At 44.9% G+C, this 16417-nt stretch overlaps 1 protein-coding gene across 3 annotated transcripts in view; it reads left to right on the forward strand.

The window, feature by feature from the left end:
• Positions 1-16417, forward strand: part of LOC115136714 (protein turtle homolog B-like) — an 86330-nt gene that overhangs the window by 59031 nt on the left and 10882 nt on the right. For 2 of the 3 annotated variants that reach the window (XM_029672419.2, XM_029672421.2), the window contains exons 5-18: positions 1443-1560; positions 4061-4205; positions 5716-5861; positions 7268-7410; positions 7694-7834; positions 7957-8076; positions 8245-8395; positions 9952-10075; positions 11913-12088; positions 13361-13587; positions 13897-13981; positions 14211-14372; positions 14468-14513; positions 16168-16281. In XM_029672419.2, coding sequence (XP_029528279.1) covers positions 1443-1560; positions 4061-4205; positions 5716-5861; positions 7268-7410; positions 7694-7834; positions 7957-8076; positions 8245-8395; positions 9952-10075; positions 11913-12088; positions 13361-13587; positions 13897-13981; positions 14211-14372; positions 14468-14513; positions 16168-16281 — 1898 coding nt within the window. The remainder of the gene's footprint in view (positions 1-1442; positions 1561-4060; positions 4206-5715; positions 5862-7267; positions 7411-7693; positions 7835-7956; positions 8077-8244; positions 8396-9951; positions 10076-11912; positions 12089-13360; positions 13588-13896; positions 13982-14210; positions 14373-14467; positions 14514-16167; positions 16282-16417) is intronic. The other variant, XM_029672420.2, reaches the window with a different exon arrangement.

Below are 16417 nucleotides of genomic sequence, written 5' to 3' on the forward strand. Positions count from 1 at the left end.
AGCATTTAGGCACATTGGTAGTGAGGGTGGAATATGTTTATGATTTGTTTGAACGCTCAAATTGTTTTTGATTTCCATGTGGTTGGTTTGCTGTGAGAGGAAACTGGAAAAACGTTTATATTCCCAACCAAGCGATAGTCTATACATTTGAGGACTCCCCTTGTAGTAAAGAGATGGTGGTAATGTTTGCGCTCCATGGATGGTGTCCTTGAGGACTTGGGAGGGAATGTCAGGAATGTGACAGTGGAGAGAAGAGAAGGAATCATGGTCATCATCTCAGCACCCCCTGTTGTTTGGGGTCCCACACATGAATCAATGTGTCCACCTCCTCCTCCACCTTCGTCTCCTCATCCTCCCCTCCCCATCTGCCTTCCCTATAGCTATAAAAACGACCTGCTAACTATTACACTGCTGCAAGTGTAGTGTAGTTTACTGTGTCATAACTGTGGCCCAGCTATGTGTGTTTGTCCTGCAATGGAGTGGGATTAAAAGGGAGTTCTACCTCAACTGGGCTGGCCAAAGGCAGGATGGACCACTGTGTGGGTGTGTCTAGTGGCTGCTAAACTCTCTTGACTGAAAGGTTTGAGAGACAGATGAATAGGTATAATCCCAGAGGTTTAACAGATTCCCTACCATTGGCTTGAATGAACAGGGCTACAGCTGTGTGTATCCTGAATGGACAGAACCCAGCAACCCTACTGCATCATTTACAAGGGTATTTTTATTAGGTTGGGTTATTGTGTTCCCTCCCTGCTTATTGGTTCCTGTCAGCGTCCTCCTCGGCAGAGGGGAGAGGAAATACAGGCGCACAGTGAGACGTTTCCCAGGTTACCGCTTGGAGAGATTAGCCTCACATCACAACCAAAGTTAATTAGAGAATAACCTCGTCCCCAGGCTATTACGCACAGTGCATATAAGCCTGGGATATCAACCACTCAAAATTTTCCTTAGTGGCAGTGACTATAGAATTCTATGGGTGTGACCTCCTGAGTATTTCAGTATTGTCATATATTTGTAATTTTAGCGAATCACAGGGTTGTGAGGCGTGGCTCTGCGCTTCTAGTTTACTAGTGTATGGGGGAGAGTTTGTGAGAAGGTGTTCTCCTGGAGTTTTCCTGGCTCTCTGTATTGGCTCACGAAGACCAAGTTTGATGCATTGGTCCACCAGACTCTTCGCGCATTTGGACGGAAGTATCTGGGAACGAGATTAATTAGAGAATTACATGATGATGAGTTTAGACTTTACAGTATTGGTTGAATGCTCTCTATATTAATACCTCTGTGCACAGACCTACCCACCGACTCAGAGCGAAATATACATTCCTACCAAAGACAGACAACCTCATTCCTGCCTTGATTTTGGTGTGCAATTTCTCTAGGTCACACTTATAAATACCATCTCTGTATGTTTGCTCTGTCTCTCACAAATATGTCCACCCTAGGTGCATGATGGGAGTCTGACGGTGCTGGGGATCACTCGGGACGACAGAGGGGCGTATACGTGTCGAGCCTTCAGCGACCAGGGAGAGGTACTCCACACCACCCGTCTGCTGGTCCAAGGTAACAGGGCAACGGTCACATTGTAATGTCACAGATGGGTGTAACTTCAGAGGTTGTTATGGTGATGTGAGGGAGAAATCATGACTTTTCCCTAATAAGATGCAAATTGATTACTGAGGATGAGTTTTGAGGAGAAGGTTCATAGGACAATTGCTGGCTGAATACTGAAAGAACAGTTTGTCCTGACTGTCTGAATAATCCCTAATCTGAGAATCTTTATGCTATTTTTGCCTTACACATTCTATTAAACATCTATTACACGCCTACAGCTATGCAGTACAGTGTCTAGATTGTGTTTAAGATAGAGAAATGAAGTCCTGCCGCTATCTACTTAATAAGTATCTGTTTCCTGCCTTTGTCACTGTATGCAGGGATAGTGTTTGATTTTATCAGTGTGGTAGTATGCTTTCGTCTGTATCAGTCAATACTCTTAAGTCCTCTGGTGACCTAGTCTGTGGCTGCTGCTGCTGGTGGTGGTGTGTGTGTATATCACTGTCTGTCTGAGGCATTCGTCACTGTCTGTCTCCGGTCCATTAACCAGGCTCTCTCTCGGCTAGACAGACACAGACACAGATCTGGGGTCTGCTCTGCTCAGATAAATGGATCTGATACAGGCTTCCTCCACTTCCTGCCTCTGGCTCACTCAGTCTACATCAAACACACACACACACACTCTCTCTCTCTCTCTCTCTCTCTCTCTCTCTCTCTCTCTATCTATCTATCAAAACAAGCACTGGATGAGTTAACAGGCTGTATATTACAGCCGATGGAGCAGGTTGGTTTTATGGTAGGCTTGTTACGTTTGATGGTGGGATAAAGATGTGTCAATTTCAGTCAATGTGCAAGTGTCTAAAAGGAGTATGGGCAAGAAGTGCTTGGTTACATCTTGGATTTACTCTAATGACCCCTCTAAATACACACACTGGATGCACATGCCTGATAATACATGAAGGTGAGGGGAAAGTTTTGAATGAGGGTCTGACTGAAACATCCTCAAAAAACTCATATGTGTCTTAGGTGGTTTCAATAAATACAAATCCAGAGTGAATTGGAATAAATCTGAGATATCATGATACATATCAGTTTTGTACACCAGCAATATTGCAGCCTGTTTTTGTTTTTCACTACGGAGTATCCATCCATAAGCGGACTCTGTGGAAATGTGCCAGTGAAGTTGTCTAAAGCTCTCTGAGCAATTACAAGTAGCCATCGGAGGAGTCGTGATTCTCACTCAAATATCTGTTTTTATTTGTTCTGTGACTTAACCACTCTTTCAGTAGTCCCTCCTGGTGTATAAAAGCCATTCAGTGTGTATTTAGGAAATAACCAGGAGGCTTGTAGCTGGGCCCACTTATAAAAGACAGCTTACGTTTCACTGTCTGTAATATAGTACAGAGAGATAGAGAGCAGAGCAGCAACCTCAGGGCACTGAGTGTTCATGCTGTGGAGGCATCTGCAAGTCTGGCAACCAAGTCTGTGGCTCAAGTTACAATATGCCTGCTTACTGTATCTCATAGACTACTAGAGAGAAGCCTGTGCCAGGGGTCTACTGTACCTACGTAACAATAAACAGACGCTGTGTGAATGGGTCATAAGATAAGCATTTGAGTAGCCATATCTACACTGAACAAAAATATGAATGCAACATGTAAAGTGTTGGTCCCATGTTTCATGAACTGAAATAAAAGATCCCAGAAATTTTCCATCGAACAAAAAACATATTTCTCAAAAATGTTGTGCACAAATTTGATTACATCCCTGTTAGTGAGAATTTGTCCTTTGCCAAGATAATCCATCCACCTGACAGGTGTGGCATATCAAGAAGTTGATTAAACAGCATGATCATTACACAGGTGCAGTGCCAGGGACAATAAATGGCCACTATAAAGTGTGCAGTTTTGTCACACAACACAATGCCACCGATGTCTCAGGTTTTGAGGGAGCGTACAATTGCTGTGCTGACTGCAAGAATGTCCAACAGAGCTGTTGCCAGATAATTTAATGTTAATTTCTCTACCATAAGCCACCTCCAATGTCATTTTAGATCATTTGTCAGTACTGTACATCCAACTGGCCTCACAACCAGAGACCACGTGTAAACACGCCAGCCCATGACCATCTGTGGGATTGTCTGAGACCAGCCACCCGGATAGCTGATGAAACTCTGGGTTTGCACAACCGAAGAATTTCTACACAAACTGTCAGAAACCATCTAAGGGAAGCTCATCTGCGTTCTCCTCGTCCTCACCAGGGTCTTGACCTGACTGCAGTTCGGCATCGTAACCGACTTCAGTGGGCAAATACTCACCTTCGATGGCTACTGGCACGATGGAGAAGTGTGCTCTTCACAGATGAATATCGGTTTCAATTGTACCGATTTACTGATTTCCTTATATGAATTGTAACTCAGTAAAATCTATTAAATTGTTGGATGTTGTGTTCCCATTTTTGTTCAGTCTATGTTTTGTTGTACACTAAAAGCCTTGTTTGATTCCTGCAGGGCCACCGTATATTAAGTCACCACCAGAGAACATCACTGTCAACATATCCCAGAATGCACGCTTCACCTGTCAAGCAGAGGCGTATCCTGGAAACCTGACCTACACCTGGTTTTGGGAGGAAGATAACGTCTACTTCACTAAGAAGTAAAGTTATAATGGAGATCGCGTTTCTGTTTGTCTGTGTACCTTCCCTTTGGTCGTTGAGTCTGTTCCACCCTGTGATCTTAAAGTATTGTGTACAGTGTCTTGTTGTATTTCAGTATTCCAGACCCTGTCCTGGTGTTGTGAATTTGAATGTGCATGTGTTTTGGTGTGTGTGTGTGTATGTATGTGTGTGTGTGTGTGTGTGTGTATGTGTGTGCGTGCCTACATGTCTGCGTGCCTGTGGGACTGTGTGTGTGTGTGTGTATGTGTGTGCGTGCCTACATGTCTGCGTGCCTGTGGGACTGTGTGTGTGTATGTGTGTGCGTGCCTACCTGTCTGCGTGCCTGTGGGACTGTGTGTGTGTGTGTGTATGTGTGTGCGTGCCTACATGTCTGCGTGCCTGTGGGACTGTGTGTGTGTATGTGTGTGCGTGCCTACCTGTCTGCGTGCCTGTGGGACTGTATGTGTGTGTGTGTATGTGTGTGCGTGCCTACATGTCTGCGTGCCTGTGGGACTGTGTGTGTGTGTGTGTATGTGTGTGCGTGCCTACATGTCTGCGTGCCTGTGGGACTGTGTGTGTGTATGTGTGTGCGTGCCTACCTGTCTGCGTGCCTGTGGGACTGTATGTGTGCGCGTGCCTACATGTCTGCGTGCCTGTGGGACTGTGTGTGTGCTGGTGCCCTGGCCTGCTGTGGTTCGGCAGCAGTAAGAGAGGGGCTAGCAGGGGCTGTCTGGAGCACACCAGCCGGGTTAGCACACTCAGATGACAATACCACATGCCTCTTATTCTTTAGTAATGATCTGAAGCGTAGCCAGGAGCTCTGTCAGACTCGCCTCTTTAGTTTAGTGATGGAGATGTTTTAGAAAAAACAAGTGACAGGGAGACCAAGTGTCTGTCTGGGAGAATCCACCTATCAGAGAGTCCCTTAGAAAGAGGCCCATCTAAAATTGTTTTCTGAAGGCCTGGAAAAAGACTGTGTATAATCAACCCAAGGATGAGACACTACTATCCTAGTTGAGCTGCTTACAATGTTTGGTCTATCCTGGGGGCCAACAGTCTATCATAAGAGGATATTTTTGGTCTAGTCATAAGATTTATTTACTCAAATATATACAATGAATAGTTTAGATTCATTCATAGTTTAGATGAGAATATTCCCTCTGCTATGTCTTCTCAAATATTTCTCGAATGAACATGGTGTGCAGTGAGTTTGTTCTTTGTTTGAACACAGCGGCAATAGAATATCTGCCAGTGTACTCTTTATGAGGGTACTTCATTTAAAGTGGCAGTGAGAGAGAAAACAGGGCTGCAACGTCAGGTGATTGTGAAAATTAGGGGATGTATTTGACATACAACTCCTCCATCTTTTGGAACCTTTTCACCCTGGATGGATTTGACCGAATGCTGCCCTCTCATGGCAGACTTGTGTAATTGCATTAATGCAGCCCCCAGTGTGTGAGTGTGTCTATGCTATGGCATGTTCGATAACTGTCTGCTTCCTCTCGGCAGTGACCTGAAAAACCGAGTCCGCATCCTCATTGACGGAACCCTCCACATCTTCCGGGTGAAACCAGAGGATGCTGGGAAATACACCTGCAGCCCAAGCAACAGCCTTGGAACTCCACCGTCAGCATCAGCACACCTCTCTGTTCAGTGTGAGTGTTACCATGGCGACGGAGGGAGGGATAGGGGGAGGGGCAGACGAGGCTGGCTGGCTGTACTGGAACAGGAGGAGAAACAACAGTATCACAGCCTGCATAGTGGCAGCCAGAACACTGCTGCTGTACAGTATCGTCGTTGGTGATGCAGTACCATATATATCACCCTGCTGAAACTTTTCCACCCTTGGCTGAATTTCAGATAGTCCTACTGCTCATCATCTTGGCAGGGCCGCTCTCATCACCATATTCTTAGCATTTTGTCCCGTCTATGATTCCAGTCTCTGAAGTGTTGATTATCTTTCATTGCTATACAGTGACAGAGACTGTCTGCTAGTCTCACCCCATAGCATGCTGCTCAGTCTGTCGTTCTCCCCTTAGAGAAAGAGTCCTGGTCTTGTCAGTGTGCCGGACTGAATTGAAACGGTGACCTTTTAGTTCATCTGCTACTGTATGTGGAAGGGAAATGCCACAAGGCCAGACGTTTTTTAAAATCATCAGTCTAAGCATGTTTGTTACTATGCTAATTCCCTCTGAAGTCGCTGGTCATTGATCTCAGAGAGAGAGAGAGAGAGAGAGAGAACTACCTTTGTGATTGGCTTCAGAGGGTGACCAGAGCCTCTCGCTGAACCAGTCTTCCAGAACTGTCCTTTTTTCTGTTATGTACTATCCAAGTTGATAGCTAAAGACAATTAGTTAGCAGCTAGCTTGGGTTGCCATAAAGTAACTTCAAGTTACTCCAGTCACCCAAGTCATAAACTGTTTTCTCTGCTACACTGCACGGCAAGTGGTACCGGAGCGCCAAGTCTAGGGACCAAAAGTCTCCTTAACAGCTTTTACTCCCAAGCCATAAGACTGCTGAACAATTCATCAAATGGCCACCGGACTATTTACAATGACCCCCCTCCATTTGTTTTGTACAGTGCTGCTACTCACTGTGTATTATCTATGCATAGTCACTTCACCCCTACCTAAAAGAACAAATATCTAACCACAACTAACCTGTACCCCTACACATTGACTAGGTAGCGGCTATATACCCCTGTATATAGCCTCGTTATTGTTATTTTATTGTGTTACTTTTTATTATTTTTTACTTTAGTTTATTTGGTAGAAATCTGTTCTTGAACTGCACTGTTGGTTAAAGGCTTGTAAGTAAGCATTTCATGGTATGGTCTACACTTGTTGTATTCTGCGCATGTGACAAATAAAGTTTGATTTGATTATAAAATACTATTTTTTTAAATGGTTTCCATACCGACCAACTTATTATAGGAGAAGTGAAATTGTGATTTAACAGTTTCAGACTTATGCTCCAGTCTATTTTCACTGAAACCATCTCCTGTCCATATGCACAAAACCTTGTGCTCTGTCGTCCCTGACCTCTAATCTCTGACCCTCAGACCCTGCCCGTGTGCTCAACATGCCCTCCATCATATACGTTCCACGGAAACTTCCAGGGGTCATCCGCTGCCCAGCAGACGCCAACCCGCCGGTGATATCAGTGAAGTGGGAGAAAGATGGCTACCCTCTCAGAGTGGAGAAGGTCAGTCTCAGTCTGCCATCCGTGGGGGCCTCTGTCTGTCTGGACTGATGCTAATTACACCTCATTCACCATAACAGCTGTTCACAAAGCATCCCAGATTAGGATTGCTGATCTAGGATCCCTTTTTGGTTTTCCACCCTACTGAATACGATTATTTGGACACCAAGGACCTGATCCTAGATCAACACTCCTTCCTTAACACGTTTTGAATACAGGCCTTGACATGCTGTAGAGAATATTGCATCCATATGATGTTGAGAGTAGCTCCTCTCTCCTGTCTCAGTACCCCGGATGGAGCCAGGCACCGGATGGGAGTATCCGGGTGGCGGAGGCCACAGAAGACTCCCTTGGCACCTACACCTGTATGCCTTACAACACCCTGGGTACAATGGGCCAGTCTGACCCGGCCACTCTGGTGCTAAAGGTACTGGTACTGAAAGAAACCTCTGACCAAATGTGATATGTGTAGTCTTCTCTCCCCCTTTTGGTGAGACTTGTTGTGAGACTTGATCTGTGACATTGTGTGTGTGTTGGCCCGGCCCACAGGATCCCCCCTACTTTAACGTGAGGCCTGGTGGGGAGTATCGCCAAGAGGCTGGTAGAGAGCTGGTCATCCCCTGTGCTGCCTCGGGAGACCCTGAGATACCAACCATCACCTGGAGGAAGGTATGACACCACGCTACAGCTGGGAATAGTCTGGGAAGAGAAACATGGAATATTCTAACTTCTTTTGTAATACGACAGGCTAGTCCCAATGAACTGTGTGTGTGTGTGTGTGTGTGTGTGTGTGTGTGTGTGTGTGTGTGTGTGTGTGTGTGTGTGTGTGTGTTCAAGGTGGGGAAGCCCAGCAAGAGTAAGCACAACATCCTCCCCAGCGGCAGCTTACAGTTCCTGTCCCTCAGCAAGGAGGATCATGGGGAATGGGAGTGTGTGGCCACCAATGTGGTCACCAGCATCACTGCCAGCACGCGCCTCCTCGTCATAGGTACTGTCCTCTGTGACCTCATAACCCTCTGTCCCCATGTGTGTCTGATGATCCTAGTCATAGGTACCGTACCCCCTGTGTTTTCTCAGCTCTTCAGGGTTCAGAATTTCAGTTAATCTGTATTGAAGTGGATTTGACAGCAACCCTGCAGCTCTCTGTTTCCATTCATGATGAACCTAGTCCCAGCTGTACTGTATGTATACTGAAGTACTGCTTAGACATTCATGATGACCCTAGTCCCAGCTGTACTGTATGTATACTGAAGTACTGCTTAGACATTCATGATGACCCTAGTCCCAGCTGTACTGTATGTATACTGAAGTACTGCTTAGACATTCATGATGACCCTAGTCCCAGCTGTACTGTATGTATACTGAAGTACTGCTTAGACATTCATGATGACCCTAGTCCCAGCTGTACTGTATGTATACTGAAGTACTGCTTAGACATTCATGATGACCCTAGTCCCAGCTGTACTGTATGTATACTGAAGTACTGCTTAGACATTCATGATGACCCTAGTCCCAGCTGTACTGTATGTATACTGAAGTACTGCTTAGACATTCATGATGACCCTAGTCCCAGCTGTACTGTATGTATACTGAAGTACTGCTTAGACATGCATGATGACCCTAGTCCCAGCTGTACTGTATGTATACTGAAGTACTGCTTAGACATTCATGATGACCCTAGTCCCAGCTGTACTGTATGTATACTGAAGTACTGCTTAGACATTCATGATGACCCTAGTCCCAGCTGTACTGTATGTATACTGAAGTACTGCTTAGACATTCATGATGACCCTAGTCCCAGCTGTACTGTATGTATACTGAAGTACTGCTTAGACAAGGGACTTGCTTGTGCGTGTTTACAGTAAATATGAGTAACAATCATTAATCAGGACTCTCACAGTCATACACCCTAGCTGGCACCTGCCCAAGTGTCCCCTCACTGGAGTGATAGGTGACATGTCAGAGGTGCTGAGTGTAGAGTGGACAGATTTGACGTTTCTGACCATGGTGGTCAGGACAGCAGGTCTCCCTTTAATACAAGTGAAAGGTGCTGGGTCTTAGCCACACAGCTGGGGGCTGGGATGGTGATGGTCTGGCCAAGCCATAGACCTTCACTGCCCTTCGCTTCAACATTGGTCTACAACACCTGACATTACAGGGAATTAGCCAATCAGATAGGCCATTCACAGCCGTTGTAGGCAGTTGTATACTGTAGAGGACTGTGAATGGTAATGACAGCACAATGTACATTATTTGACTTAATAGGACACATTTCTGGACAATGATAGTGATTCTGAGTGAGATGGCTTTTTATACATTGAGAAAACAGCTGTTATGGGAATAACACACCTGATACAAACTGTGGTTATTGAAGGATTGTAGAATGGTGATCATAACTTTCACCATACTGTACACATAGACCTAACAGATTGCTCTATCACTCTTTAGTGTGGGCCAGAGCAATATATAGTAGAGAGATATAGAGAGGTATACTGTAGATGGCCCTGGTATTAAATATGACAATCTCTTTTCTCTGACCTTCAGGCACCAGCCCACATGCTCCAGGCAACATTCGTGTGTTGCCCTCGGTGACCTCGGCCAATGTGTCCTGGGAGCAGGGTTACGACGGAGGCTTTGAGCAGACATTCTCAGTGTGGTATGGCCCAGTGTGAGTACTCCCAGCATGCTCTCGGTCTACTATCACATCTTATACTCATATTGCAGCTGATTCCCCTAATAGAGGTGGGGGGACAGAGACTTTCGGGATTGATCTGCAATAGATATGTAGGGTTTAGGGCTCTTAATGTGACCGTATTACTGCCCCCGAAAATCATGAGTCATGACCGCATTCAAATTCTACGGGACCGGCTTTCCAAGTGGCACACTGGTATAAGGCGCCTCTCCTGAGTCCATATGGGAGTTGCAGCGATGGAACAAGACTGTAACTGCCAATTGGTTATCACGAAATTTGGGAGAAAATGGGGTAAAATAAATAAATAAATTATAATTCCATGTGACCGTTTAGTCACGGTAATTAGGCTTCTCCAAGCTCTGATGCTGCTGATGGTCATTAGAAACATACCAAACTGATACTCAGCACTCTATTGTCCCTCTAATCACTCTGACATCAATGCAAATGTATTCAAAATCTAATGAAACACTTGATGAGAGCCCATGAGCTCATGTTGTGTAACATTTCTATAGGCTAGGCCTACTATATTTATTTCTCAACTTTCCTAATATTAAGCACATTGCTTATCTTTACAACAGGAGTATATCCTACCAGGTTGGCATGAAAATAAACCACGGGGAAAAGTGCCCTCCATTCGCTATTTAAGTGCATAGATGACATGTATTTTTTCCTGCTGCCCCTGTTTCGATACAGGTGCATGATAATGGTCCATTCTAAATCAAAACAAATGTCACACATATATCATTTAGTATTTGTAAAGACAAGATTAAATCAAGAATAATCTGATGGGGGACAATATTAGCCACTAATACACAATCACTTGTGAATGATATATGATCACTTGTGAATGATGCTCAGCTTGTCTGCAGTAAGGTAAGAAACAGCACATGTCTTTTTTGTGTGCTTGACAATCACCGGCTGCCAAGATTTCATGACCGCCCTAGTAGGGATCTGATTTGTTATCAAGAAGAAAACCTATTGATAATTGAATTACATGAAATACTGCAACAGTATCCAGGGGGAAACATATTATCTTCAACGGGCAAGTTTTACAATGCACAATGCTAATGGTTTATTACTCAGTACTCCAGTAATGTTACTCTCAGTTATTCAGTATTTGTATTTATAATATTTGCATTGTTGAAGAGTAGGGCATACAATAAATCACAGAAGATGCATAATTCATGTGTTTGTTTATTAAAGGTGTCATGGGATGCAATGGAAAGACACTGCAGTAGCATTCTATTAGGCAACATCCACGAGGTGCCATAAAATCACCATTATCATTTTATGTACATGTCTGCAGTCATAAAGCCATTCTGTGTTGAATGGGGGCTGTGTGTGAATGAATCATCTGATAGAAGTGGTGCTTTTGGCAGTTTAATATGAACAGCCATTCTCATCCATCTCTCTGTCATGGCCTGATGGCACTTAATGAACATTTGTTGACTGTGATATTAAACCATTTGCTTTGAGGAACATTGCATATGAGTGGAGGCATCTCTTGTGTACTAAAATAATGAATTACTTTGTACAGAGAGCTGTTACACATAAATGTATGAGTCAAAGTGATCTAATTACCTTTAGTTAAGATTACAGATATGATAACTGTGAGGAGGACATTACATAGAGTAAAATATAGCCTAGCAACTGTATTGTATTGCAACACTGTGACCCATTGCCTGTGTAGTTTGACAGAGGCACACTACATAAGACTGGCTATCTGAGTGTTACCAGGATGGCCCATTGACCTTATAGTCAGGGTGCAGGTTAGTTAGTATTGATGACTCTCTCTGTGTTTCTGTCCCCCAAGGTTGAAAAAGGAGAATTTTGGCCCCCATGACTGGCACTCCATGCCAGTGTCAGGGTCTCAGACGTGGTTGGTGGTGCCGGGGCTGGAGCCCAGGACAGAATACCAGTTCAGCGTCCTGGCACAGAACAAGCTGGGCACAGGCCCTTTCAGCGAGGTTGTGACGGTTAACACAGTAGGTAAGTGGCACCAGCACCAGAACAGCTGCCTACACTAGACTGATACTGTATGCCTATCCTATAGATACAGTGCCATATTCAGACCCCTTGACTTTTTCCACATTTTGTTACGTTACAGCCTTATTCTAAAATAGATTCATATTTTTTTCTCAGCAATCTACACACAATACCCCATAATGACAAAGTGAAAACAGGTTTTTATAAATGTTTGCAAATTTATAAAACTTAAAAACAGAAATACCTTATTGACATAAGTATTCAGACCCTTTGCTATGAGACTCGAAATTGAGCTCAGGTGCATCGCATTGCAATAAGCACAGCCATTACACTTGTAGTTCCCATCCAGTAGGGGCTCAAATAGACATTGTGCAGGGATATCTTGGGGTGGTAAATCAGAGTTTACCAATTGTTCTCTGAGATTTCTGCCCTGCGCGAATACGATCAAGGGATGTTCCGAAAACACATTACCGATACTATCATCGGACCTTAGAATGTGCCAACGATTCCCTTAACCAAGCCATGAGGTCGAGGGAATTGTCTGTAGAGCTCTGTGACAGGATTGTGTCGAGGCACAGATTTAGGGAAGGGTACCAAAACATTTATGCAGCATTGAAGATCCCCAAGAACACAGTGGCCTCCATCATTCTTAAATGGAAGAAGTTTGGAACCACCAAGACTCTTCCAAGAGCTGTACGCCCGGCCAAACTGAGCAATCGGGGGAGAAGGGCCTTGGTCAGGAAGGTGACCAAGAGCCTGATGGTCACTCTGACAGCGCTCTAGAATTCCTCTGTGGAGATGGGAGAACCTTTCGGAAGGACAACCAGCACTCCACTCCACCAGCACTCCAATCTCTGCAGCACTCCACCAATCAGGCCATTATGGTAGAGTGGCCAGATGTAACAAAATGTGGGAAAAGTCATTGGGTCTGAATACTTTCCGAAGGCACTGTACATAGAATAGATTCTTTGTAATGCAGGTTTCTTTTTAGATGACTCTATAGCTTATGTTACGCCTTAACTTGAGGCACAACGGATTTGTATTTAGACGTTTGCACATCAGTCTGTCATGTTGATTCTGTAAGCTCACAATATAATTGACACTACTGCTCTCTAGTGCCAACTTGTAGAATGCAGTTTGTAATTGCTCTCACCATCTTCCATTTTTATCTGATTGATCACATGTGAATGTACAGTATGGGTTTGTTATGACTGTTTGAATAGTATGAATTGGTTAACTTCCTTCATTAACGGGTCTGTTCTCTTGACCCCTTAGTGTCTCCCCTGAGTACCCCTGAACCACAGGTGCTTCTTACTCCACCACGGTGCCTCACAGCCAATCGCACACAGCACGGCGTCCTGCTCACATGGCTCCCGCCAGCCAATCACTCATCACCTGTCGACCGCTACATCATGGAGTTCCGTCTCGGGGAGAGGTGGGAGGTCCTCGACGATCTGATCTCTGCCGCTGAGACTGAGTTGATGGCCAGGGACCTAGTCCAGGTAAAGGGCCGTACATACCTCGATGTATAAACAACGCTGTCTGTTTATAGTGACAACTGCCGATGTGTAATGACTGTTCATTACAGTGTCATAAACTGTCAATAAGATAGTAATGAACACTTTATGAATTACTAAATCATTTGAAGTGTATGTAAAGTGTTACCTCTATTATTTTGCAGATGGCAGTTGTTTTGGGGTAATGACACCTTTATTTTGGGACAGGGGTTATGCTGAGGTGAATTGGACTGTGGTTGTGTTATGTGTGTGGAATGGACAGTGGAGGAGTGTGTTGTCTTGTGTCCCTGACAGGAGTCCTGGTATGAGTTCAGAGTCATGGCCGTCATGGACGACCTCATCAGTGAGAGCAGTAATGTGGTGGGAGTGTCGAGCACAGGTTAGTGTTACACCTAATATATTACACGCCTCAATTCAGAATTAGATTAAGAGAATATTGAAATAATATTCCCAGATAGCTACAATGAAATAGAATATTTTCAAATGTGGCTAATATGTCACTCCATTAAATCCATTACTTCCATAAGATTGGTGAAGTTCATGATTTGAAGGTGAAGTCCATTTCCACCTCCCCATTTCTGAACCCCTGGGTACCTATTCCGCCTCAGATCCCTTCCCCCCTGCGGAGGTGACTGAAGAGGGGTTGGCGCTGCCCGTGGTAGCGGGCGTTGTGGCAACCATCTGCTTTCTGGCGGCTGCAGTGCTCTTCAGTACTCTAGCAGCCTGCTTCGTCAACAAACAGCACCAACGCAAACTCAAACGAAAACCAGGTATGCTTGCATTACTTCTCACTTCTGTTTCATTTCTACTGTTCTTTCTCTGGTCTTGGCTGTAATCTCTAAATCTCTGTTTTGTCTCTTCTAAGACCCTCCCCTGTCTGTAACACACTTCAGGAAAAGCATTGACTCATCGTAAGTACTAAAAACAAAACCAGAGAGTTTAGGAGCCAACCTTTTGAGCTCATATGCCAATTCACAATGCAGTAGTCACTGGATTAAATTTAGATGCAACATCAACTCGTCTTTACCTGTTATAAGGGTTATTGTTATGGTCTCTGTTCGTTTTACTCCTGTTGAGTACCATCTGTCAGGGCAGGGTAGCTTTGCTAGGACATGAGTATAGTTTGAATGTAAACGATATATACAATGTATGTGAATATCCCTTCAAATTAGTGTATTAGGCTATTTCAGCCACACCCATTGCTGACAGGTGTATAAAATAGAGCACACCGCCATGCAATCTCCATAGACAAACATTGACAGTAGAATGGCTTTACTGAAGAGCTCAGTGACTTTCAACGTGGCACCGTCATAGGATGCCACCTTTCCAAGAAGTCAGTTTATAAAATGTCTGTCCTGCTAGAGCTGCCCCGGTCAACTGTAAGTGGAAACGTCTAGGAGCAGCAACGGCTCAGCTGAAAAGTGGTAGGATACACAAGCTCACAGAACAGGACTGTCGAGTGCTGAAGAGCGTAGCACGTAAAAATCGTCTGTCTGCGGTTGCAACACTGACTACCGAGTTCCAAACTTCCTCTGAAAGCAACGTCAGCACAATAATTGTTTGTCAGGAGCTTCATGAAATGGGTTTCCATGGCCGAGCAGCCGCACAAAAGCCTAAGATCACTATGTGCAATGACAAGCGTCGGCTGGAGTGTTGTAAAGCTCGCTGCCATTGGATACTGGAGCAGTTGAAAGGCGTTCTCTGGAGTGTTGAATCAGGTTTCACCATCTGGCAGTCCGTTGGACGAATCTGGGTTTGACGCTTGCCAGGAGAACACTACCTGCCTGAATGCATAGTGCCAACTGTAAAGTTTGACAATTCATAATATGGGGCTGTTTTTCATGGTTTGGGCTAGGCCCCTTAGTTCCAGTGAAGGGAAATCTTAACGCTACAGTATACAATTACATTTTAGACGATTCTGTGCTTCCAACTTAGTGGCAACAGTTTGGGGAAGGCCCTTTCCTGTTTCAGCACGACAATGCCCCTGTGCACAAAGCGAGGTCCATACATAAATGTTTTGTCAAGATCGGTGTGGAAGAACTTGACTGGCCTGCACAGAGTCCTGACCTCAACCCCATCGAACACCTTTGGGATGAATTGGAACGCCGACTAGCGAGCCAGGCCTAATCGCCCACATTAGTGCCCGACCTAATGCTCTTGTGGCTGAATGGAAGTAAGTTCCTGCAGCAATGTTCCAACATCTAGTGGAAAGCCTTCCCAGAATAGTGGAGGCTGTTATATATATTAATGCCCATGATATTGAAATGAGATGTTCGACGAGCAGGTGTCCACATACTTTTGGTCGTGTAGTGTATATTGTGTGTATGTCAAGGGTTTGGAGAGAGGTCTATGTTAAAAGGAATTGGATGTTTTAACTTCTTGGAATATCTAGATGGTCAAGTGAATGAAAATGGCATTATAGGAGACTTGGCAGGGACTTTTATATCAGACTAGTGAAGTCTGGTCCTCTTGTGATGCCATGATGGTCCCTCCTGTGTTGTGTGGAGGTTTGGCTTAGTTGACAGATGACCGTGGCCCATGCCGTTTGTGTGTCTCCCACCGCAGGCCTCCTCTCACCCCCTTGCCCGGGGTAGAGCCCTGTTGGGACGCGCCAGCCAGGAGCAGCTACATGCCCCCACCAGCCAGGAGCAGCTACATGCCCCCACCAGCCAGCTCCCTGTGAGTGCTTAGCTGCTTACACCATGCCACAGTGTGTGTTGTGCTGCACTACGCTATGCTGGCTTGGCTGCATGGATAATAAATGCATTTTATAGATTTGATTTACTTAGTGCTCTGCTGGCCTAGCTGCATGCAC

This window comes from Oncorhynchus nerka, linkage group LG11, assembly GCF_034236695.1.
Source record: "Oncorhynchus nerka isolate Pitt River linkage group LG11, Oner_Uvic_2.0, whole genome shotgun sequence".
NCBI lineage: Eukaryota > Metazoa > Chordata > Actinopteri > Salmoniformes > Salmonidae > Oncorhynchus > Oncorhynchus nerka.